We start from the raw sequence: 23,705 nt of genomic DNA on the forward strand, positions 1-23,705 counted from the left end.
TAGCATATTTCGTATTGAAAATAATGTAAAAGTCGTTAAATGTATCAAATTAAAAAATCCTTTCGAAACAAAAAAATCTCGTTTTCGTGAGATAGAAACAACTTCCGGTAACATTCACCAACAAGCTCAGAAACATCATCCAAGTTTGCAACAATGGTATTGACTACATTAGTGTTTATATATTTACATTGTTCAGTTGAAAGTATTGACATGGCTTAGCTTATTTGTTTTTTATTGTGCACAATTAACCATATGGCTGCCGTAAACCTTTCATTGCCTGAAAATGAACCTCAGCTGAAGATTGGCTTCGTTCAACATGTGCCACGACGAAATGGAACTTGTGATCGCTGCTGCTATCGTTTGCAGTTTTGATAGAGCGGACTCACATTCAAAGCCAAATCATTACGCATTTTGAAGTTAGCCGGTTGAATGTTATCCTAAAATATATTTATACAGGTGCCTGTGTCTTCTTCCTGTGTATGTATCCTTATCGATTTTGGTGTTGATGGAATTTGGCAATCAATGTAATGAGACAGAGGTATGCAATAGTACAATACATGGGTTGTGATATCATGTCGTCTGTGTCAAAACATAAAGATATCCTTTCTGTTGGAATGATACTTTATCATTATCTTCTCTTGTTCGTGTTGTTTTCAGTGATTATGGTTTTACAATGCTTTTAGCACTATCATCGGCGGGGGACAACAGAAACTGGGCTTCAAACATAGTACCCATGATGTAATTGTCAGATTTGACCGTATCAATTTGGGGTGCAAGCCACTTTTCTAGGATCATAACCACAGTTTAATACTGTACAGTTAACACCCACATTGTTGTATTGACTGTAAAAAAGCCCAAGGTAGTAAACAGGCCTTGGTGTGAAGGATTATGTTATCTCCTGGAGCCTTCTTCTTCCCATGTTCCTTATGGTATTTACCCAGATGCCAAAGAAATGTCTTCAGAGTTAACATGGTTAATACTATTTTTCCAGCCAGGATTGTGGGGTATCATGCTGATGGGTATAGATGTTGCATGTCATGCTGAAGCTCTGGTTTCAGTTCCTATATTTTGATACAAATTTGATGAACTGGTGACTTACAATAAATTTTTGTGATTTACCAAGAAATTATTTATTATTTTGAAATGAAGATTGTAGAGCGAATTACTAACAGAGTGTACCAGGAATTGAATTGTGAACCCCTGGGTGATGAATAGTGGTGTAACGATACAGTATTGTATACCAATAGGATGCCCACAATAATATAATACATCGATCTACAACCAGTGTTGTGATGCTTTTTATTACAAGTTATTTTCATGTAAAGACATGAATAACAACAGGTTTATAAAGCTTAACAAAACTGTTCCGTGACCAGTTTACATAGATTCTCTGGTCTTTCTCCATGTTCTCAGTTGGCTGTACATAGCATAACATTCACAGTGCCCTCTAGCCTTTGTTTCTGCCCAACATTGTCCCATCTTCAATCTCTGAATTTTTTTAAACAAATTAATATTTTGTCATAAAGATATCTTCCTCAGTAAATGAATGCTGACACACCAGTTCTAAACAGCTGTCCACTGATTCAGAGGTGGGATCCACATGCAAAAATTAAGAATATTAACATAAATACCAAAGTACAAATCGTATGGCACAACATAGTATTTGGATAGGTATCGCATTGTGACCCCATTGCATTGTTACTCCTCCAGAGGTGGTGTATCCTAGTGGTTAAAATTTTCATGCATAAGGTGTTTATGACCAAGAAGTCCAGATACCTTTTTGAGCAATTGAGTTTTTACACTAGGGTTTCTATTTTAATTGGGTTACCGTATTCGACGTAATAAGTGGTTTATGCTGACAGCCTGAAATGTTTATATACGACAGATATAATTTTCCAGAATTTAATTGCCAATAGTTAAGGGTGCATATAACACACAAGTGCGTATTATACACAAATAAATAAGTCTTGTGTACATTGATCAATCAGAAGGGGTGCAATGGGGATTGTTCACTAGTGGGTGCTAATAAGAGCGGGGTGCTTATTACGTCGAATACGGTATTACTATTTTCATTGGGTAACCAATATTTTTTCACTCTTCTGTTCAACACTCTATTGGGCATGTTGGGTTTTTCCCAAAATTAGTGAACATTATAAGATTTAAAAGAAATAAACTAATGTTTTAGAAGATATAACTGTTCTAAATATAGAGGCTTGACTAGGAGAGTAAATTAGCTTGTAATTGTGTTTTGGATATTAATTTCGTGGTTTATGCTGACAGCCTGAAATGTTTATATACGACAGATATAATTTTCCAGAATTTAATTGCCAATAGTTAAGGGTGCATATAACACACAAGTGTGTATTATACACAAATAAATAAGTCTTGTGTACATTGATTAATCAGAAGGGGTGCAATGGGGATTGTTCACTAGTGGGCGCTAATAAGAGCGGGGTGCTTATTACGTCGAATACGGTATTACTATTTTCATTGGGTAACCAATATTTTTTCACTCTTCTGTTCAACACTCTATTGGGCATGTTGGGTTTTTCCCAAAATTAGTGAACATTATAAGATTTAAAAGAAATAAACTAATGTTTTAGAAGATATAACTGTTCTAAATATAGAGGCTTGACTAGGAGAGTAAATTAGCTTGTAATTGTGTTTTGGATATTAGCTCCTATGTACACAAGCTGAAAAAGCTTCATTGGGTATTTTACGCAAGCTGTTTTTATACATTTGAGTTTTTTATTTAATGCATACATTTCTGTACGTAAGTTAATTGAAAGTAATTGGGTTTTGAATATTTTTTTTGGGGGGGGTTATTTTACGCATAAATGCAGCTTATCTGTAGCTCTGATGACCACTATGATATCTAATCCTGTTTATTGATGGTGCTTTGAAATAATAATTACCTTTCTTGTCTGTGCTTTGTTGCAGTCACACACAATCCTACTCGTCCAGCCTACCATCAGACCAGAGACAAGAACATACTCAGATTATGAGTCTCTCAACGAATGTTTGGAAGGTTGGTTTACATTAGGACAAGTGCCATCAAAATAGTTAGCTCACCTGAACAAAGGTAATGGTCACGGCTCTTGAAGGCCATCTGCCCTGAGATTTGTCACTTTGGTACAATTTTCATTTTGATACTTGATGGAAGGGGTGAGTGAGTATGGTTTTATGCCGCTTTTAGCAATATCACGGCGGGGACACCAGAAATGAGCTTCACACATTGTACCAATGTGGGGAATGAAACTTGGGTCTTTGGTGTGATGAACAAATGCTTTAACCACTAGGCTACCCCACTAGGGTAGGAAATATGATGTGTGACATAATCAATCTGTGACTTGAGCCACTGGCCCAAGGGCAAGAGTCTTGTAAGATTCTGTTTGCTTAGTAGGGTCAGCTAATAGTCCATATGATAACACTAAGGTCTACTAAAATTGATGCTTAGAGCCAAGTTTGGGCATCAGCTGCAAACTGAGTTGTTCTACCAAGTCTACCAGTACCATTAACTGTTTAGAGTACTGTGATCCAACCACTCCACAGCCTTCTGAGAGCCATGGCCACTTTTTCTGGCTTATGATCCGATAATCTGATATTGAAGTTGAAGGTGAAAAAAAATTATCATCATAATGATTATTAAACATGTTGAGGATTCTAACTATATCTTGTGGATTCTTGTTCAGATAAGGTCCCTGATACCTCCTGTTCTGCAAGTGCAGACTAGGCCCATGGTGTGCTGCGGCATGGTATTTCTCTGGGCTAGCACCATAACACTGACTCTAACCTGGGCTGGTACAAACAGCCCCACGCGTCTTAAGGAGTCTTTATTTGACAGATTTGCCTAAACATGTCCTACATGTTTTTAATCTCATTAAAATCAGATCTTAGTTCTCGCTACCGCTAAACAAAGATTTGGGGACATCCCATTACGGGTCACGTCAGACCGACCTTGCGCGAACTTTGACCGACCAATTGAATGACCAATCAGAAGGCAGCTTTCTTGTGCTTTACAGCACAAATTTCAAATTGGCGACTACGCTTCGAAACATTTATTAACAAATTCTCGATTACAAATTTGAAACCTGAACAAAAAAACCTTTCTGGTATGGTTAATAGATGGTCTAGATTGTAAGGATTCAGTCGTTAAACCCGTAATTATCGTTCGGAATACCCCATGTTAAAGTTTTCGAGATTGCATGATTAGAAATCAGATTCCGACTGTCACTTTCATAATCTGGTAAGCGACGCACTGATTTGTCGGATGAAAGATCGTTCTGACGTGACCCCTAATGGGATGTCTTCAGATCTTTGTTTAGCGGTAGCGAGAACTAAGGTCTGATTTTAATGAGATTGACATGTTTTTTGAAGAGCATAAAAATGTTCCATTAGAAGTTAAATCAACAGACATTTTTCCCTAGTAGTACTTGTACACTGTTTGACAACATTTATGTGCAGCTGTATTTCTTGGGCATGTTGTAGGCATCTGTAAGATATTCGAGGAGCATCTAAAAAGAAGCAATCCCCAGTCATCCCAGATCACCTATGACATCAGTCAGCTGTTCGACTTCGTGGATGACCTGGCTGACCTCAGTTGTTTAGTGTAAGTGTCTACATTTCAGCGTACCCAGTTACCGGCCCCTGAAGCAGGATAGCGATTTTACTGAAACGCTGGAACCATATATAAAAATAGACATGGTACTCGTCTGTCACAAGTCATCTTTGCCGAATTTGAAATCACCTGTATCGTTTAGATTAAATGGAAATGAACACGTAATGTTCACAATACCTCCCCACCTCCCTCTACACGTTTACCTATAAGAGCGCTTGACACCATTGAGAGCGAAGATTTTTGTTTTCTTCCGTGACTGACGGCCACGATTGAGCCAATATTACGCTAGAATTACCAAATATAGGTTATATGTTACAAAAAATGAAGGTTTGTTGCGGGCACATGTGGAGGGAGGTATTGTGAACATGACATGCGTACATTTCCATTTAATGTAAACGATACAGCAAATTTCAACTTCGGCCAAGATGGTGAGTGACGTACCTTGTCTATATATAAGGTTGGTGTTTTATTAATATCACTATCCTGCTTCAGGGGCCTGTGTACTCTGTGCCCTTACCCTGACGCCCAACGCTAACACCGTATCCGTGCGTGCGTGATTCCCGTGCACCCTTTCAAGTTGAGTTGATTGGTTCAACTGTGTCATATGGCCCTGTGACGCAGGGGTAGCATTATGCAGATGGCTGTTTCAATGAATGCTCGTTCCACCGGTGACGAACAGGTCTGGTTGTTGATGAAATATAGTGATAGCTAAATAGACAGATTTTTTATTCATGCACCGATTGTCTTTAAATGTAATATCCAGTTATGTATGACTGTTTAATAATCTCATACCAATTTTGACTGGAGTAGGTCCAATAGTTTTTCAGATATTGTAGTAAACGTCGGCACCTTAAATTACCTTCCAGGCTATAAACCCCTCACTCACTCAATCTTCCCAGGTACCAAAAAAGCACTGGCACATACATCCCCCACAACAAAGACTGGATCAAGGAGAAGATCTACAACATGCTGAGGAAGCAGGCAGGGAAATAGACAAGCATGGACAACTTGTGATAGAGACACTTGATCTTTGTTGTGACGACTGTGTGGAAATCATGTCTATTTCAACCATGTCTATTATACCAGGCTGAGGCTGATACACAGGGATGAAGACAGTCCCCATAGATTATCATTTTAATACATTTACAATTTTTTCAAAAAGTATGTTCATTTGTATAATTGGTTTTTTTTCAGGTCATTTGCGTTAATGTTTTAGAATTTTGGAATCTGGTATGAAAAAAACGATTTTATAGAAATAGCATAGTTATAGGACCAAATATTAAGTGAATAATCATTCAAGATGAAGATGCTACTAACCATCAGCCTCGTGAAGTAATTGTGTTTTGTTTTGCCACACTGTGTGGCTGAGTTCATTTCTCTGTTTCATATTTCTGTTTGTGTATGAAACTCAAGTGTTAGAATCAAGATTAATCTTTACTACAAGTAGTTTTTTAAAACTTATTCACAATAATCATCATAATAAAAATTGCCTTTCAAGAAAAATTCTAAATCTCTAGTTACAGAAACATGGAGGAACAGACTCACAAAACCTGATTGGGTTCCTTTTCTGCTTTGTATTTATGATGACGCCAACAAGTTGCTCATTCAATTCACTTGGCTAAGTTATCTCCCTTGGGTAGGAAGCCGGAAGTTTGTTTTGGAATGCCTTCCCTTCATGAGTACTCTAGCTGCAGTATTGGAAGCATGCAGACTGTTGACGATGTTAGTGTATGTCAACTGCTTACTGTGTAGGATTAAATAGATTGGGTGCTGTACTTGACATGCTGACTTTCCATCAAGGGAGATAACTTTTTACCTTCATTTTGTGTTCCATTGGTGTGACTGAGAAATTCATATTTCTGGCTGTCTGATACTGTCTTGTGACAGCGTTTGTAGCTATATATTCATTTAACATCAATAAACTACCATTTTCTCATACCTTCTTGTTAGTGTTGTAATTTTCATGAGGTATTAAGGGGCGGTCGGGTAGCCTAGTGGTTAAAGCGTTCGCTCGTCAGGCTGAAGACTCGGGTTCGATTCCTGACATGGGTACAATGTATAAAGCCCATTTCTGGTGTCCCTTGCCGTAATATTGCTAAAAGCGGCATAAAACCATACTCACTCACTCATGAGGTGTTCCCATTCAGTATACAGATTAAGGGGCAGCACTAAGAAATAATGATATAATTCAGGAGTGAGAATGGATATTTTCCTTTTCAGCTGAAACTTATTTGCAATGGAGCGTGGTCAATAAATTGGGGATGTTTATGGGGAAAGCCATCAGATTTTAACAAATTTGTGGTTACTAAAATTCGTGGATCCGCGGAAGATTCTCACCCCTGATAATTAGTTTACTGTCTCAGTCAATGTGATTCATATCAACTTATGGTTAAGCTTGGCTAAATATAGACTAGGAACTTCCCAACCTCTTTCAATAACAAACCTGTTCTAAGACACGCCTATGCTTGTGGTTAGAGGTTACTAACGGGATTGGATGGTCAGGCTCACTGACTAGGTTGATGCATGTCATCGTATCCCACATGTGTAGATTGATGCTCATGATGTCAATCACTGGATTGTCTGGTCCAGACTTCAGAATTATTTACGGACCACTGTCACATAGCTGGAATATTGCTGGGTGCAGCGTTAATGAAACAAAACATCTTACAAAAACAAATTCAAGACATCATTCAGTCAGTTTTAGACAGCATTTATTCATAAATGTACATAGATTTGGTCAAGATTTCTGTTTTATGATAATAGTGTCATATCTACTGCCAGTCCAGTGGACTGATAGGGTTAAATTTTCAATTTTTCATAATCTATTCTACCTATAAATTACTAACAATTACCGGTAAATCGAAACCCTGTATTAACCCTGACAAACTGGCCCATCTCAAAAACTATTTAAAGAGTCCTATAAAGCCTTAAGAAGAGATAGGCATGAGGGTCATTTGTTACAAAAACATGACAAAATGTGAAATTAATACACACAAAAGGCCCCCTCTATGGATAAAATAATAATTCGTGGCTCCAATTTTAGAACTAAGTCGTGACAAGTATCTCTTACATAAGCATGCCAACTTGCATTCATAAAATTTCAGTAGTTTCTGAGAAAAATTGACCCATTTCAGGCAGTAAGATGAAGTGCACAGAGCAGAGCCATAACTCGAGCCAGTTTTCAAACTCATTAATATCAGTGTAAAATTTTATTTCTCTAACCAATAGTTTTTGAGAAAGGTTGTCCCCTTTGAGAAGCAGATGGAAAGACCGACAGGTAAATCACACGTTTTGACAAGCCATCTCCACTCCACTGTCTAACTGGGGCATCTGACACAATGGTTTTGCCCTAGTAACTTCATGACGTGGGTATTATGAGGCTGCCAACCCGCCTTTTGGTACACAGTCTATTTAGGGGTCTATTTAGAGGCTGTTCGGGTATCCACATATTTCCAACTTTGGCAATATTGCTCAGTTCATCCAAAGATAGGGAAAACCGCCTCACCACAGCAGCCCAGGATTGCTTCATCTTCGACTCGGGACACTCATTGCAACCTAAGCTGTAACACGATTCACTGTTACGTCCCATATCTGCAGACTGTCCCAACCGTTTATGTTTTTGTCTGGTTTGTTTAATGCCGCACTCAGTAATATTTCAGCTATATGATAGCGCGCTGTAAATAATCAAGCCTGGACTAGACGATCTAGTGACTGATACTTAACCCCCTGCTTCAACAGCACCAGCGTTCTGTAAATCAGCATCAATCTACACAAGGTCTCCTCTATGTCTTAAGCTTGTCCTCAGTCTGCAAGTTTGTTTGTTTGTTGTTTAACGCCGCTTTCAGCTAAATGACGGCAGTCTGGATTGTCTGGTCCAGACTTGATTATTTACAGTGATTGACAGAATGAGCATCTATCCACACAATTGGGATACGATGACATGCATCAACCAAGTCAGCGAGGTTGACCACCAAATCCGGTTAGTCGCCTCTTACGACAAGCATGGGTTGCTGAGACCTATTTTAACCCTCACAGGTCCTAGACGAATCCGTTTGTCCTGGCACCAGGGCCAATTGTCTGCCTGTCCTCCCACATGAAGCAGACATACAGATATATCCGTGAAACTGTTGAACCTCACCCTGTCATAAAAACAACACAAACTTGCTTTCAGATATGTATTTTTAATTTTCCATTTTTTTCCTGCTAAACAATCTAAAACAGGCAACACGCTAACAAAATACCTTTCAACATTGACAATTACATTTCATTACTGCACTGATTGAACTATTCTACAATAATTCCTAATGAGTTCGCCCATCTACACTTTAAAATTTCATGTACAGTCATTAGAACAGAAACACCATTTTGCAATTCTCTTAGATAAATTGGGAAAATTAGTACCGCACTACTCATTTGTAGAATTGACAAGTAGTGGTATGATAGTGTGCCGCCATCATCCAAAGACCTCGTGTGGTACATTCGGATTCTGTTGACAAACTAACGTAAATATATAAGCGAGACAAGATTTCAAGTATGTTGTTAGCCAATGATAATGCAGGATTTGGAGGAGGGGGAGAGAGAGATCAATTTCTAAGCAGAAGGTAATGCCCGAGTTTGATTATCGATCAGATCGTCTTGACTGGGCGTCGTCATTTTGTTTGAAGCAAATGCAATAGATAAGAGAGGTGGAATCTAGTTGATCAATAGGAGGGACATCGAAGGGACATAACTTGCAATAGCCACTGGTTTCTCTACAATCGAGGCCAGAAATTCCATTCTAGTTCGGCAAGGGTGGAAACTGAACTTTAAAGTCAATTAACTCCCTTGCCTCGAGAAGATGGCCGACTAATGGGAGGCCTAATTATGACTTGAATGATATCTGATAGAACTCCTACTCCACTTTAAACATTTGGAAGGTATTCTGGTAGTAACACTATATTGAACACTTTGAACACCACACACAACTGACACGTACACACCTTGTGAACAAGGCAGAAATGGCCGTGTCACAAATGACAAATATCATTAACATCAATAATAGGTACTTGCATAAAACCACTGTACAAAATGGGTAACAAGAGAAACATGAAACTTACTTAACTGCCTGAAATTGAAAACATCAGTCCCAGGTAACCCCTTGACAAGACAATAAAAAGACATGTTGCCAAACAGGCAAAACCTCTCAGACCCTTCCCCATCAATTGAAATTCACACCAGGCTGCTTGCCCTGACTAAATTGTGATGAAGACAAATAAAAAAAACAATGATTGTACAACATTGATATAAATTTGAACTGAATTAAACTGACAAAAAAATGTTTTGTTTGTTGTTTTGTTGCAATATTCCAGCTATAAGACGGCAGTCTGTAAATAATAGTCTGGACCTGACAATCCAGTGATTGATATCATGAGCATCATTCGATGCAATTGGGATTCAATGACATGCACCACCCAAGTAAGCGAGCCAGACCACCCAATCCCGTTAGTTGCCTCTTTCGACAAGCTAAGGCTTTTTATGGCAAAAAATGTAAACATAGTGAACGCTTTTGTCTTGTTCAAGTAGCACTACAAGCTCTGAGGACCAGTGAAAGTCTTAATAACATTCAGATTGATGGCAACATGGTGCAACTTGGCTTTCATCTCAACAAGCACCTGGTGCACATTTTTAAATCAAAGTTCATTAAATCAAGCCCTGATCAGGCACACAGCGGAACTACAGTAGATGTTTGTTTGTTTGTTGTTTAACGCCGCACTCAGCAGTATTCCAGCTATATGACGGCAGTCTGTAAAATAATCGAGTCTGGACCAGACAATCCAGTGATTGACATCATGATCATCGATCCACGCAATTGGGATCGATGACATGTACCAACCAAGTTAGCGAGCCTGACCACCCGATCCCGTTAGTCGCCTTTTACAACAAGCAAAGTCGCTTTTTACGGCAAGTATGGGTTCCTGAAGACCTATTCTACCCCGGAATCTTCACGGGTAGATAGGTCAAGGGCACTTAATATAGTAGAATGGAGATTTACAATCGAAAACCCACTTCCACGAGAGTAATAGGTTCAATGAAATTGCATCAGTACTTTGCAGACCATTGTCAAAATCAAAATTTAATGACTATTTTCTGCCACTAAAGCTGAATAGCTGTACTTTTTACTCTCAAAACACTGGTCATTACTGCTAAAAAACCGAGAAGGTTGGTTGAATGATTTTGGATAATAAAAAGAATCTCAATGTCTTTTGATATCAAATATATCAACACTCGTCAATAAAAGTTTAAAACTTTTATCGACTGGTGTTAATATATTAATATCAAACACACTGGACAATCATATCATTAACACACAGCAACATTACTTTAATTTACATATATACACAGTCCCTAATAGTAACTGTCCAGGCAGCAGGGATAACTGGAAAACAGGTAAACTAATGGATTTTATATACTGTATATACAGATGAAGTCACGTACGTCTTAAAGGTCAGCACGCATGCTAAGGAACATGTACTCGACAACATGACAAACTGATACGTTCTAAAACATCACTGAAATATTTAGACAATTTGTCAATCTCATTTAAATCAGATCTAAGTTCTCGCTGCTGCTAAACGAAGATCTGAGGACATCCCATTACGGGTCACGTCAGAACGACCTTTCGTGAACTTTGACCGACAACTGAAATGACTAACAAGAAGTCAACATCAGCCAATAAGAAAGCAGCTTTCTCAACCTTTACGGCACTTGTTTCAACCTGGTGACTTCCATTTCAGACTACGTGTGAAAAATATGTTGACAAAGTTCTCGATTAAAATTTTGAAAACTGAACAAACCAACATTCCGGAATGTCTAATATATGGTTGAGATTGTATAGCAGTGCTTCCCATGTACTGTGCAATGCCTCCTCCGTTAATTTTGACAGAATCAGTCGTACAGTCTGTAACTGTCGTTCGGAATACCCCGTGTTAACATCTTCGAGGTTGCAGGATTAGAAAACACATTCCGACTGTCACTTTCATGATCTGGTAAGCGACACTTTGATTGGTCAGATGAAAGGTCATTCTGACGTGACCCGTAATGGAACGTCCTCAGATCTTTGCTTAGCGATAGCGAGAACTAAGATCTGATTTTAATAAGATTGACAACATGTTATCATGAAAATGATGCACACATTCATCAGATGGAATAAATACTATTTTACATCATTCTTCCATACTCCAACAAATTTATTGTCGCATTCTAAATCTAACATGAACAAATGGCTTCACAGTGGCACAGAAAACGTTGCTAGGGTTACACAGGACTTAGAAAGCTGCTGCTCTTCTCAACACAGTATACACATCAGTGCAGTGTTGGGGCCCCTGGATTCAAATACATTGGCATTAAACATCAAAGACTCCACCCACCAGTTAGTTTTGAAAACTGCACATGGTATCCAGGATCCACATGGCAAGGACAGACTCCTTGTTTCTTTTTGTGTGGATATTTTATGTTAAAATCCTGGGCCCACTTGCACAAGCTATCTTAGCGCTAAGACTATTGTAAGCCTATGCTGAAGAATGGGAGTTACGATCATCTTAGCGCTAAGAACGCTTTGTGCAAATGGGCCCTGGTCAGAAGATGGGGCAGAGGAAAAAAAGAAAAGACATTTAATTTTTATTTTTCTTGTACAGGTATTGTTATCTGAATAGATTGTGGGCAGTGTTAGTAAATCTTGTCTTGCTGTTAAACATATTATCCTGCAGTTTGATGTTCGTAGTCTAAATATTTCGAAGAAAACCAGGTAACTGCAATATGAAAATGCACAGCTTCTTCCTTTCCGCTTTATTTTCTAAGGGCAAACAGAATAAAAAAAAAAGAAGTCTTGCCTAACACAGAGCAGTGCCCAAATGTCACTGTGCTCTAGAGGTTTTATCCCTCTATGCTAAGTTCAAAATGTTCTGCGTCATCAAACTCCTGGTTCATCTTCTCTGCCCAAGCATCAACCTTGCTGATCTGCAGATAAAAAAAGTCCATTTAATATCAGGTGAGGTGAGGTGAAATGGGGTTTAACATGGTGTTCAAGATTTCGCACTTCTATAGCGAGGTGCATGCAAATGTGGGCGTGTGGCTGCTTGTACTAGTCTGAAATATTGCCGATTTTATAGTGCTACCCCACTGAGATACCATGTCGCAGTTTAACATGAATACCCCTATCAGAACAAGTATACCCGCTGTTTTAGACCTTTAATGTCGAGCGCCAGAAAGGGTAACAACAAGTACCATCTTTTAACGTCTTTTGGTATGAAGCGGCCGGGGATCAAACCCTTGAAGTTCCGCTCTCCGAGCCGACGCTCTACCACTGGACTATTGAGGCTGTCTCTATTTAATATCAACAAATCTTCTTCGGCAAGTGTTCAAAAGAAACTTAAATGGCTTATATCGTGCACATGTCTGATGTTCCTGATTGAAGGGAAACTGATTCCTTCAAAACACATTTAGAACCGACACCGACACACCAGAATGGCATCTTATTCCCTGCTTGATGCAGATCAGATCATGTTTGGGGATGCAGTATTTTCTTTCCGGACACCTTGGTCTTGGTACACACATACCACCTCCATTCAACTCTGGTATTATGTCATCTATAGTAGTCATGGTAACAGGTGATGCAACTCGTCATGCGTGGTATTGCTCAACTATGTAACTATGGCAACCATGTATACTTACAGAGTAGCGTCCCTTCGGTCTCTTTTGCTTTGAGGGTTTATAGGCAATTGATAAGCTCTTATTCAGTGACATTTCTGAAAAATAAAAATGAATAAAATGAAGTACCAGGAAACAAACATGCTTCCAGCATCTGATGATACAGATACTGAAGTGTTTGTGTATCAACTTCTTTGTATGCAACAAAGAAGTCCAGTGTTAGAAAATAAGAATGAGTGAGTGAATTTGATTTTTACGCCACTTTTAGCAATATTCTAGCAATATCACGGCAGATGACACCAGAAATGGGCTTCACACATTGTACCCACGTCAGGAGAAAATAAGAATGAAAGTCTTCACTACCAAAAAATATCCCCCAAAATATTGATGATCCCTAAACTTTTTTGTCCAGCATAGACAGGGTATCATTTTTCGACGCCTGAGTTGGAACTAACTTGGCACAGACACACTATCGTCGTGTCTAGAAGTGTAGCCTTTTCAAGGCAGTCCCTGTAAGCAAGTAGAGATGAGTATTGACCAGACTACCACATTACAATTTATTGCAATAATGGTTAATGTATTGCTATAGGTGCCACAATAAAGTGCATGCCTTCTTCCATCTGTAATTTCTATTCATCTGAATAAAAATGGCCCCATACATTTGACTTCCTCTGCACATCTTTGACAACTTTGTAGATGTCCGACATTTTGTTGGATGTTGCTATGGTAATGATGGTCATCAGGCTAGTGTATTACAACATCATATATTTGAGGTCGCGAATAGCTTTGAATTTCATAATTTTAATTTGACATGTCACTTATGTCAACTTTGCAAACAATATGAAAATCTGTAAAAGTTTCAAAAACGCAATATACAAGTATTTTCCAAACACACCGACATACGTGTTCTATTGTCATGATTGTATTTCAAATCATGGTGTACCGGTAATACCACGCACCTCAACCTTTGTGTACACATTATCACTATTTGGGTTGGAAAAGTTGCAGGATAAGTTGCACCTATGACTGAAGACCCAGTGTTGTTTTGTGCAGCCATCACTGTTCTACAACAGCCATATCATGGTGGCATGAACGGAATGTAAATCTTAGACCATGTTCATATTCCAGGATGAGAATGTATGTTTTCCTTTTCAGCTGAAACATCTTTGCAATGGAGCGTGTTCCATAATTTTGGCGTGTTCAGGGGGAGAAGCAATCAGGTTTTAACAAATTTGGGGTCACTAAAATTTGCAGATCCGCTGAAGATTCTAACCCCTCCATACTGCATGGATTAATCTAGACCTAAACAGTAGCCGATAATCGGCCCCAAGTCTACAGCAAATGACAGTGCAATTACGAATTGGAATTTAAAAACTCACAATTCCTCATTATTTACAAAAATAAAAACATTAAACAAATCAAATTTTGAACGATATGATTTCCACCCCCAATTTGCCTGCCAAAGGTACTTAGTTTAGATCCCTAGATAAATCTGTGTATTGTGTTCAACTGAAAATAGCTTTTTAATTGAATTTTTGTTAAACAATTTATTCAAATTTTTTAACAGTAAATTATCCTCATACCAACTCTGATAACCATGTTTTACCTCTTGACCAAGAAAATACAAAAACGTATACTTGTCATACCTAATGATGAACAAAATCTAAAAATATTATCAATACCATTACTTTCACCCGACAGGAAGATAATTATAATAGCTTGTAGTCATGGTGACACAATACATGGCGACAGGAGAAGAGAGACAAAGTGGAGTGCCTGGGATTGTCTATGGTCACTAGATAACATTGTATTCTCACACCGCCAAAAGAAACACTAACATATATGGTGGTGAATATTTGAAGAATTACTCATATTCAAGAGATATTTGATTAGTTCGACACACAAACAAACATACTTGTATGTTGTCTGAACCGACTCTCATGGAACCATCACATGTGACGTCATAGATCAATGACAAGAGATGCACCATTTGTCTCGTGCAGGATTAGCGTGTAGTTTTCGAAATCACAAGCAGCGTATCGTGAATATAACAATATAGACACTCTGTGGTAACAGTTGACTGAGTTGGTAGTTTTGTCATTAAGTGGTACACAGTGGCAACATCTTTTCTTAACGTACATTCTTCTCTGTAAGTTTCTATGGTTCATGTTTTATTTTGAGTTTATTTATAGCTAGATCAAGTCTTACCTGGCTCTGGCTCCATCTCCGGCTCCGAGAACATTGTCACCTCAAAGTCTTTCTCCACACTAGGAGCCGTGTCGTCCATAGAGATCTGGGACAAATCCATCACCGCCGACCCATAGTCTGACGTCGAGATCCCATGCGCCGGTGAACCGAGGGAGTCAAAACCAAAACACTTATCCTTGACACCAACCCGAATATCGTCCTTCGTGTTACTGGGTGTTGAAGTGTCTTTGGCTAGGAGTCGGGGGACTTTCAAGGGTGGTGGGGAAATAAAACAACCACTGTCATTCTTTATAGAATCAATTCTGGGATTCTTGCTCTTTGAGCCTATCTGTGGCGTGACATTTGGCGTTGAACCTGGTATCTTCCTTTTGCCTTTGTTTTCTACCGAACTGTTCACACTAGAATCAAGGCGACTTGCCGATAGTATGGGCGACACTCCTGGCGTCTTCATGCCCTTGGGGCGCCTGACTGGCTTATTCTCGACATCTGACGTTCCTTTACTTACGACAGGAGTCACTGAAACAGTTTCCATTTTAGGGGATTGCTTCCTCGGTTTACTGGGTTTAGTGGAGCTCGACTTTTTGTTGGAGGTTTGTTTTCGTTTAGATGTTTTTTTCTTGACCTTTGGTTGTTTGGGTGAGAGGATGCCTCGGCTTGGTGGGTTGTCGTCTTCGTCAAAGTCGTACATGTCACTGCTGGGGGAGGACATAGTCTGGTCGGAGCCGCTGGACGAATTGGACTCCAGGGTGCTGTTTGTCGTCTCCCCATCGCCGTCATAGGCGGAATCAATCTGAAGAAAGAAGACTCCCTTGAAGACGAATGATCGTAAGACATATCACCATGCATGAACTCATTGAAATTGACGCTGTCCGTATATTCCAGACGTATCAAAGCAGGCTGTATCAATCCTGGACTAAAACTAGTTACTGAAAGCATCATGAACGACCATGTCAGTGGGGCACTAGGACATGCCATCAGCCAAGTCACGTAGCCTGACCACTTAATATTCTGACCCGTGAAGATCTGGGGTAGAATAGCAACCTATGCTTGCCGTAAAAGGCGACTATGCTTGTCGTAAGAGGCGACTAACGGGATCGGGTGGTCAGGCTTGCTGACTTGGTTGATGCATGTCATCGTATCCCAATTGCGTGGATAGATGCTCATGCTGTCAATCACTGTAAATAATTGAGTCTGAACTAGACAATCCAGACTGCCGTCATATAGCGGACAGCAGCGTTAAACAACAAACAATCAACCTGGATATTCTTCTGCAGACTGAGGTCAAGCTTAAGACAAAGAGGAGACCTAGTGATCCTTGGATTACACAAGGGGTGCTGTCTATGACAGGAGTTCCTTAAATACACCATGTATAAGCAATCTTTCAAATAAAAGAGGTTTGCTGAAGAAGAAACTAACCCATTTATGTCCCTTATATGGACACATTTGCAAAATGTCCAAATATTTGGTAATCGGTGCCTATATAAAAATACCTATCAATAATGAAGGTGTCTGTGGAATACACGGGGTGGCGTCTAGTATCATGCCTTCGAACACCTTCATTATGGCGCTTCTTAGTTCAACACAATTTCTAACCATGGTATGTCATGCATTAAGTCTACAATATCTTTGAAGTCTTGGCATTATACAACTCTTACAACAATTAATACTGTCTCATTTTATACTCACCGAAGTGCAAGAATCAGAGTCTTTTTTCTGAAAGAAGAAGCAACACAAAATTATTGTAAGTTTTCAGACAAAGATAATGTACATGACCTCGCTGACAATACGGGAATCCTCTGCCATCCCTGCCTGACATTGTGGGCTATTAGCTAGCGAAGTTTTTATCAAACAAGGTGAGTGAGTTAATGTAAAAAAAACAACAAAACTTCGGCTAACATGAAATATTATCAAATCTAAATTTAAGAAAAACAAGGGTCATAAACTGTAAATTGTGAGAAATCAAAATTTCAATGTGGCCTCCTGCCAAATTTCATTTCAATATGTCTTAATCATTGTTAACAGCTAGCTTAAATTACATAATTCTATTATTTTAAGGTGATCATCTCATATCAAACTAAGCCAGGTAATTACTTTCAACATCAGCTAGGCATGTTGGCTAGTCAATTTATTTTCTTCGGTATACCCCTCTAATCATGCTAATAGCAATAATCCAGTTGTCTTCATCTTCAATCCTCTAGCACCTCCAGCAAGGAACATACTTCTTATCATCAGGACACAGACATATGAACATATGGACCACAGTGCCCTTTACAGCTAATGTGAGAAAAGTTAAATTCTTTTGTTTATAAAGTTATTGTTTTCCTAACTTCAGAGGTATTCTACCATAGGATTTCAACACTGTATTCACTGAAATAATGTTAAACTGAGCATTAACCCCTCTTCCTCTACATTGATTATCAGTGATATCCAAGTTAACCCCACAAAGTCATAACAATAGTTTCTACATGTAACACCATGAACTGGCAAATGTTTAATTCCAATTTGGAAGTTTTATTGACACATGCTGCAGACTTTGGGCTGAATATTGGCCTGGTTGCAGATGTAGATAAATCCCTGCTTGACAGGGCCTGTTAGCCCTCCAAGTAGCCACCATTTTGGTGGCCAAATGCGAGTTAAGTCTATGATTGGCGACCTAAATTTATCTACTGCTCGCCACTTGCCTACCCTGAATTCACCATAACTGATAACAATATCCGTTCAAAACATATATTGCCTGCCGCTCCTAAATTCAGGTTTTGCTTCTAAAACACATGTTTGGAGTCTCTTGGTTCCCTAACCAAAAAAAGGGAAACTGCCTTTCACCAACCTTCAGTCGTCCTGATCTCCTCCTCCTGCTGCTGTTGTTCGCTGTACACTTCTGTTTTTTCTCGGAATCACTTCCACTAGAACTTTCTGCAAACCATAAAAAAAAACAGAATTAGAAACCCATCATAATAATCCAAATTATTTAGTATGTGTTTCTGCACACGACACTTAATTATAGTGCTGGGACGGTACACCATCTGTGCGATCTGATACGTATAACGATACCTTGTTCACGATTCGATACGTAACACTATACATCTATGTGCTCTTATCTGTGGTCCCTAAGCAATATTTTTCATGGTCAGGATAGTCAAGTAACTGGCACACTGACGATTTACAGTTGGCAGTGTCAAGTATGGCGCCATGTATCAAAATATTTACTTTTCACTACTCATTAGTGTTTGGTGTAACAGCCACTAAAGTAAACATTTAATCAGGAAATAAAGTATCTCGATCCACCAATGCATCGGTGTCTCGTCCCACCACTACTTTATTTGTATCTATTCACAAATTGTCTTAGAACAAACTAGTAGTAGTTCAGTTATAATCTAACATGGGTTCTCCACAAATTACAGGAACACAAATCAGACACCATTTGTAATACATTCGCCACATCAGACCTGGATGTATAACCCAACCTTAGATTAAACAAATATTCCCAAGACACAAGAAATGCCAAATACTAACCACTGATTGCTATATATATGTGACTCCCTCAGAAGCGGGGGTGAATGTTATTGAGATACTTTGCATAGTCTTTATCAGGTAATCTCAGCGAGAGTGAGTGTGGTTTTATGCCACTTTTGGCACTAATTATACCTATAAAAATAAAGTCATTAACTAAGAATCAAGTGAATCATGACAAATAAAAGTGTACAGTTTATGCCATTAAACATGAATGAAAAGAACGGAGTAGTAATTGATGCATTAAATATGCAATTAATCCTATAAATTTGAACTAAACTTCATTGTTGCAAAAATTATATGTACACATATCTGTTGTATACTAAACCATATAAATGTACATACAGATTCATGCATGCAGACAAATCAACAAGGTTAAGGTTTTAGCAAGCATCATTCAATCAAATGCAATATGATTCAAGGGGATTCCCTATCGCTGTCAACGAGGTCCTCCCTCGATTGCTGCTCTGAAACCCAGTTTGTTGGGTCATCGATGCTTAATGGCATCTGGTGATTACGTAGGAACTAATAATTCTGTACCATGTCCATTATTCAGTCCTGCTCGACTGCGGTATACATATCTATACCAAAAACGTCACTATTACAGCATAATAAAGATGATGTTATTCATATATTTTTTGGTCTACTTTGTCATCCTTCTATTTCTCATTAATGCCTCAAACAAGTTATGCATTGAATAGTATTGTCACACTTAAAATAGCAGTGTCATTTTAATGCAGTTATGTGATTGAAGGATGATAAAAAAGTCATTTTTATTTCAAGCATGGCAGCTGTGCAGGGTAGGACTTTGTGCAATTTCCTGTATTTCAACTAGATATTCGCGGTATATATATTTACTGTTCGAAGGCTATAAATTGATTTCGCCTGCATCAGTGACATGGTGATTTGACACAGTTTTCGGCACACGTAGACCCTTCTATCCCTTTTTCAGTAACATGCATACAGGGATGCATATTGCCCCGATTTGTATAAACGCGACAGTCAATACATGATCCTACGCATCCGTCTTGACTGTCCCACCCAAACGCGGCTCTAGGCTAGGATGCATGCTGTAGAATCTACGCGTTTGACATCGCATGACTTGTATCATTCATGCCACATCAACATTCATCTATCTATGCACTAAAGTCGTATTTGAAAACCAAAACAGACCGTCGACGGACTACACGAGTGAATCCGTCAAAATGTGCAAGAATAATATGCAGTATTTTCGTACGCATATCTTGTGAAAACATCGTCACATAATTATGCACCTGATAACATTACTGTGTCACCGGATCGAACTCTTCTTTGGCCGCGTTTAGGTGCCATACTGAATATATTTATGTTTCCCTTGTTGATCTTCTATCTTCTTCTGTAATCCAACTTGGCGGGCTTCCGTTCAAAGGCGAGCCAATCACATCGTACCAATGAGCAAGTGCGTGGTGCTGCCATCTAGTCGTAAAAGGGGTGGGTAACTCTTCATGATACAGAGTTACCCCCCTTAGACCACCAGTAATATCGGAATGACTCCGTTTGTTTGTCTTCGGTGATTTTATGCAGGGACCATTTATCATTGCTCTCTGCATTATTTTGGGGAACTAATATATAATATAATCTTACATGAGGTGCCACTAATAATGTTCAAGCTAGCAAAAACTCAGAGACTGTGGGAAAATTTTTTTTAGTATATCTTAAATTGCATAAAAGTGAGTGAGTGAGTGAGTGAGTATGGTTTAACGCCGCTTTTAGCAATATTCCAGCAATATCACGTCGCGGGACACCTGAAATGGGCTTCACACATTGTACCAATGTCGGGAATCGAACCTGGGTCTTTGGCGTGACGAGCGGACACTTTAACCACTGGGGTATCCGGCCACCCTAAATTGCATAAGAAACCTTTCTCAGGCGGTTTTGCTGTAGGTCATTCTGTAAAGTTTTCCCATATGCATAAAAAACATTGACACAGGATAAGATAGAAACACAATTTATTTAAATAAAACATGATAATATGAAAATGACCAGTTCCTCAGAAAATAGTACATGCATATTTTTCTTCAAATACAATATGGAAAATATATATATCAACACCATAGTAACTAGAAACATACATGCATTAATTAATAGGGGTAAATAGACAAATAGATTGTGACCCTTCAGTCCATGATATAACAAGCATCATAAACATATTTGTACTGGTTATCAGTGTAAATCAAACTGATATTTACCACATATACCATGTTTCGTAGTAGCTCACGTATTTATATTGATATATCATGTATAACATATTATTTTGTCATGTAATTTAATCGTAATCTGGAAGAGGGTTCAACAAATCTACAAGTCTGAATAATGAATAACCTTATTTTTTATTATTTGGTTTATGGTTCAGCTGACTAAAATATATATAAGCAATAAAATATACACTTTTAGAATTAGAATTTCTTTTATAAACGCAGAGCCTGACAATCATGCCAATGAATAAAGAACTCCATATTTTCCTGCCTGCCTGAGATAAGTGCAGAGCTCCAGATAACTTTTTGAGCAATTGTGTTTTTACTCGAAGGTTTCTATTTTAATTGGGTTATTAAATTTTCTTATTGAGTAACCAATATTTTTTCACTCATCTAATCATCACTTGGTTGGGTTTTCCCCAAAATGAGTAAGCATTTTGAGATTTGAAAAAAAATGAAATAATGTTTTCGATGTACATGTATAAGCAATACTATTCACTGGTACTTCCAAACAGTGCATGTGTGTCCTCATCCCATGTGAACGCTAAGACTGATTAAGATTCCGAGTCAAAAAACCTGATAATCTATATATTAATGAAATTTGAATAACTTTACGGTAAAAGTTGAATTTTTCATGTTTTGTACATGAAATATTATTTAAGAGTAGGGTCAGCATGTTAAAAGGACTGGTTTTATGAAATGCTACATTAGTGTGATTTATTATAGAAATACACTAGGCCGAATAATTGAAATAAATACTGACATAGACATATTTTTCTGACAAATTCAGTCAAATTTATTTTGTGATAACAATCGTACCCTGGTACAAACATATTGTTTCGCCTTTTAGATCATGGACCAGTGGTACCACCACGGCATGGTAACAAGTCAGGACCTGATTTCTCCATCAACAGTGTATGGACAAATAACGAATGTTCACAATTATATGGTAGTTACAATGGTGACCACTGAAAAAATATCTTTTCAAAAGCTCCAAAAATAATCTTAATCTTACAGATTGGACATAATATAAACTTCCTCACTAATGCTGCTGTTGATCATACAAAGAGAGTTATTCACACAGATGTCATTGTGATGAATCCCCGATGTACCAGTGTATTATAGAGTCAAACCTTGGGTCGAACTTGGATGTCTGAATTCCTGATTGTCTCGGACTCATTTGGGAGTCCAAATTTCCAAAGTATTCACAAGGTTGGCCAGTATCTCCAGTTTATTACGACATATACCTTGGACTTATTGACCACCAATGTTTTGTTTCGGAGGTGACGTCGCCACCCGCCTCTCTTTAATCACCAACTTCAGAATTGATACTCATGAGCTTGAGTGAGTGAGTGAGTATGGTTTTACACCACTCTTAGCAATATTCCAGCAATATCACGGCGGGGGACACCAGAAATGGGCTTCACACATTGTACCCATGTCGGGAATCGAACCCGGTTCTTCGGCGTGATGAACAAACGCTTTAACCACTAGGCTACCGGACCGCCCTCATGAGCTTGAAATCTACAATTGTGTGTGGTGTTCAAAGTGTCTAATATAGTGTTACTACCAGAATACCTTCCAAATGTTTAAAGTGGAGTAGGAGTTCTATCAGATATCATTCAAGTCATAATTAGGCCTCCCATTAGTCGGCCATCTTCTCGAGGCAAGGGAGTTAATTGACTATGAAAGTCCAGTTTCCGCCCTTGACAAACTAGGCTGGAATTTCTGGGCTCAATCATAGCGCCACCAGTGGGTATTACGAGTTATGTCCCTTCAATGTCCCTCCTATTGACCAATCAGGTACCTCTCATTCCAAATGCAGTTGCTTCAAACAAAATGGCGGTGCTCTGTCAAGACAATCTGATCGATAATCAAGATCTATATTGTAATCAAATGGGTCTTACCTCGTGAGGGTTCATTAAATCAAGTAAGCACTTTGATTATAAACATGAAAAGATTTGGAAATATCTGTTGACGCCGAGTTGGCAGTACACATGCTTTGCAAATCCTGCAATCGACCGAAATCTGCACGGCAGTTTACAAACTGGATGTCGATTTTGTTACACTTTTGATTGGACTGCATAGACTCGTTAGTCCAGCCAAAATATAACTCCATAATTCCAGCCTAGTTCAGCAAGGGTGGAAACAGGACTTTCATAGTTAGTTAACTCCCTTGCCTCAGGAAGATGGCAACAACCAGTCAAAATGGTTCTTAACAAGAGTACCACATACATCTGATAAGAAAACTCTGTCCTTGGACAAGTATGCCCTTGATGCAGATGACTGTCATAAACCATCTTGTAGTGCTGGAAAAGGGTTTCTAAGATCAGACTTTCTTCGTTTTATTGGGAGACAGTTTGCAACACACGAGTTGAGTACTAGTGATATTTCCACTTATTTTAGTCATGAAAGAACAGGGAAATTTGATTGTGTTTGTTTGTTTGTTT

At 38.6% G+C, this 23,705-nt stretch overlaps 2 protein-coding genes across 5 annotated transcripts; one reads left to right on the plus strand and one right to left on the minus strand.

Annotated features, from left to right (window-relative positions):
- Positions 1–76: 76 nt before the first annotated feature.
- LOC124151486 (enhancer of rudimentary homolog) lies at positions 77–6,556 on the plus strand. Of its 4 annotated transcripts, none has more exons than XM_046523974.2 (4): positions 77–156; positions 2,938–3,028; positions 4,486–4,609; positions 5,518–6,556. In XM_046523974.2, the coding sequence occupies exons 1-4, from the start codon at positions 154–156 to the stop codon at positions 5,609–5,611; spliced, it is 312 nt and encodes a 103-aa protein (XP_046379930.1). In that variant the 5' UTR covers positions 77–153; the 3' UTR covers positions 5,612–6,556. The 4 variants fall into 4 exon arrangements, with proteins under 4 accessions (XP_046379930.1, XP_046379932.1, XP_046379933.1 ...); XM_046523976.2 differs by having other exon boundaries at positions 81–156; positions 2,941–3,028; XM_046523977.2 differs by having other exon boundaries at positions 81–156; positions 2,941–3,028; positions 4,489–4,609.
- Positions 6,557–11,653: 5,097 nt separating this feature from the next.
- Positions 11,654–20,481, minus strand: LOC124151487 (sororin-B-like). Its single transcript, XM_046523978.2, has 6 exons — positions 20,296–20,481; positions 18,339–18,424; positions 17,198–17,224; positions 15,512–16,301; positions 13,328–13,401; positions 11,654–12,613 (listed from the first exon to the last, which is right to left on the minus strand). The coding sequence occupies exons 1-6, from the start codon at positions 20,351–20,353 to the stop codon at positions 12,530–12,532; spliced, it is 1,119 nt and encodes a 372-aa protein (XP_046379934.2). The 5' UTR covers positions 20,354–20,481; the 3' UTR covers positions 11,654–12,529.
- Positions 20,482–23,705: the final 3,224 nt, after the last annotated feature.

The sequence above is a fragment of the Haliotis rufescens genome, unplaced genomic scaffold (assembly GCF_023055435.1).
Source record: "Haliotis rufescens isolate VD_foot unplaced genomic scaffold, xgHalRufe1.0.p SCAF_3, whole genome shotgun sequence".
NCBI lineage: Eukaryota > Metazoa > Mollusca > Gastropoda > Lepetellida > Haliotidae > Haliotis > Haliotis rufescens.

Excerpts from the sequence above, each read along its gene's own strand:
- LOC124151486 (XM_046523974.2), top strand. Across the intron at positions 3,029-4,485 it reads TCTCAACGAATGTTTGGAAG|TAGGCATCTGTAAGATATTC; the intron begins GTTGGTTTACAT and ends TTGGGCATGTTG. Across the intron at positions 4,610-5,517 it reads GCTGACCTCAGTTGTTTAGT|GTACCAAAAAAGCACTGGCA; the intron begins GTAAGTGTCTAC and ends CAATCTTCCCAG.
- LOC124151487 (XM_046523978.2), bottom strand. The coding sequence starts at position 20,353 with ATGGCACCTAAACGCGGCCAAAGAAGAGTTCGATCCGGTGACACAGTA. Across the intron at positions 17,225-18,338 it reads GGAGATCAGGACGACTGAAG|AAAAAAGACTCTGATTCTTG; the intron begins GTTGGTGAAAGG and ends TTCTTCTTTCAG. Across the intron at positions 12,614-13,327 it reads GACCGAAGGGACGCTACTCT|ATCAGCAAGGTTGATGCTTG; the intron begins GTAAGTATACAT and ends TTTTATCTGCAG.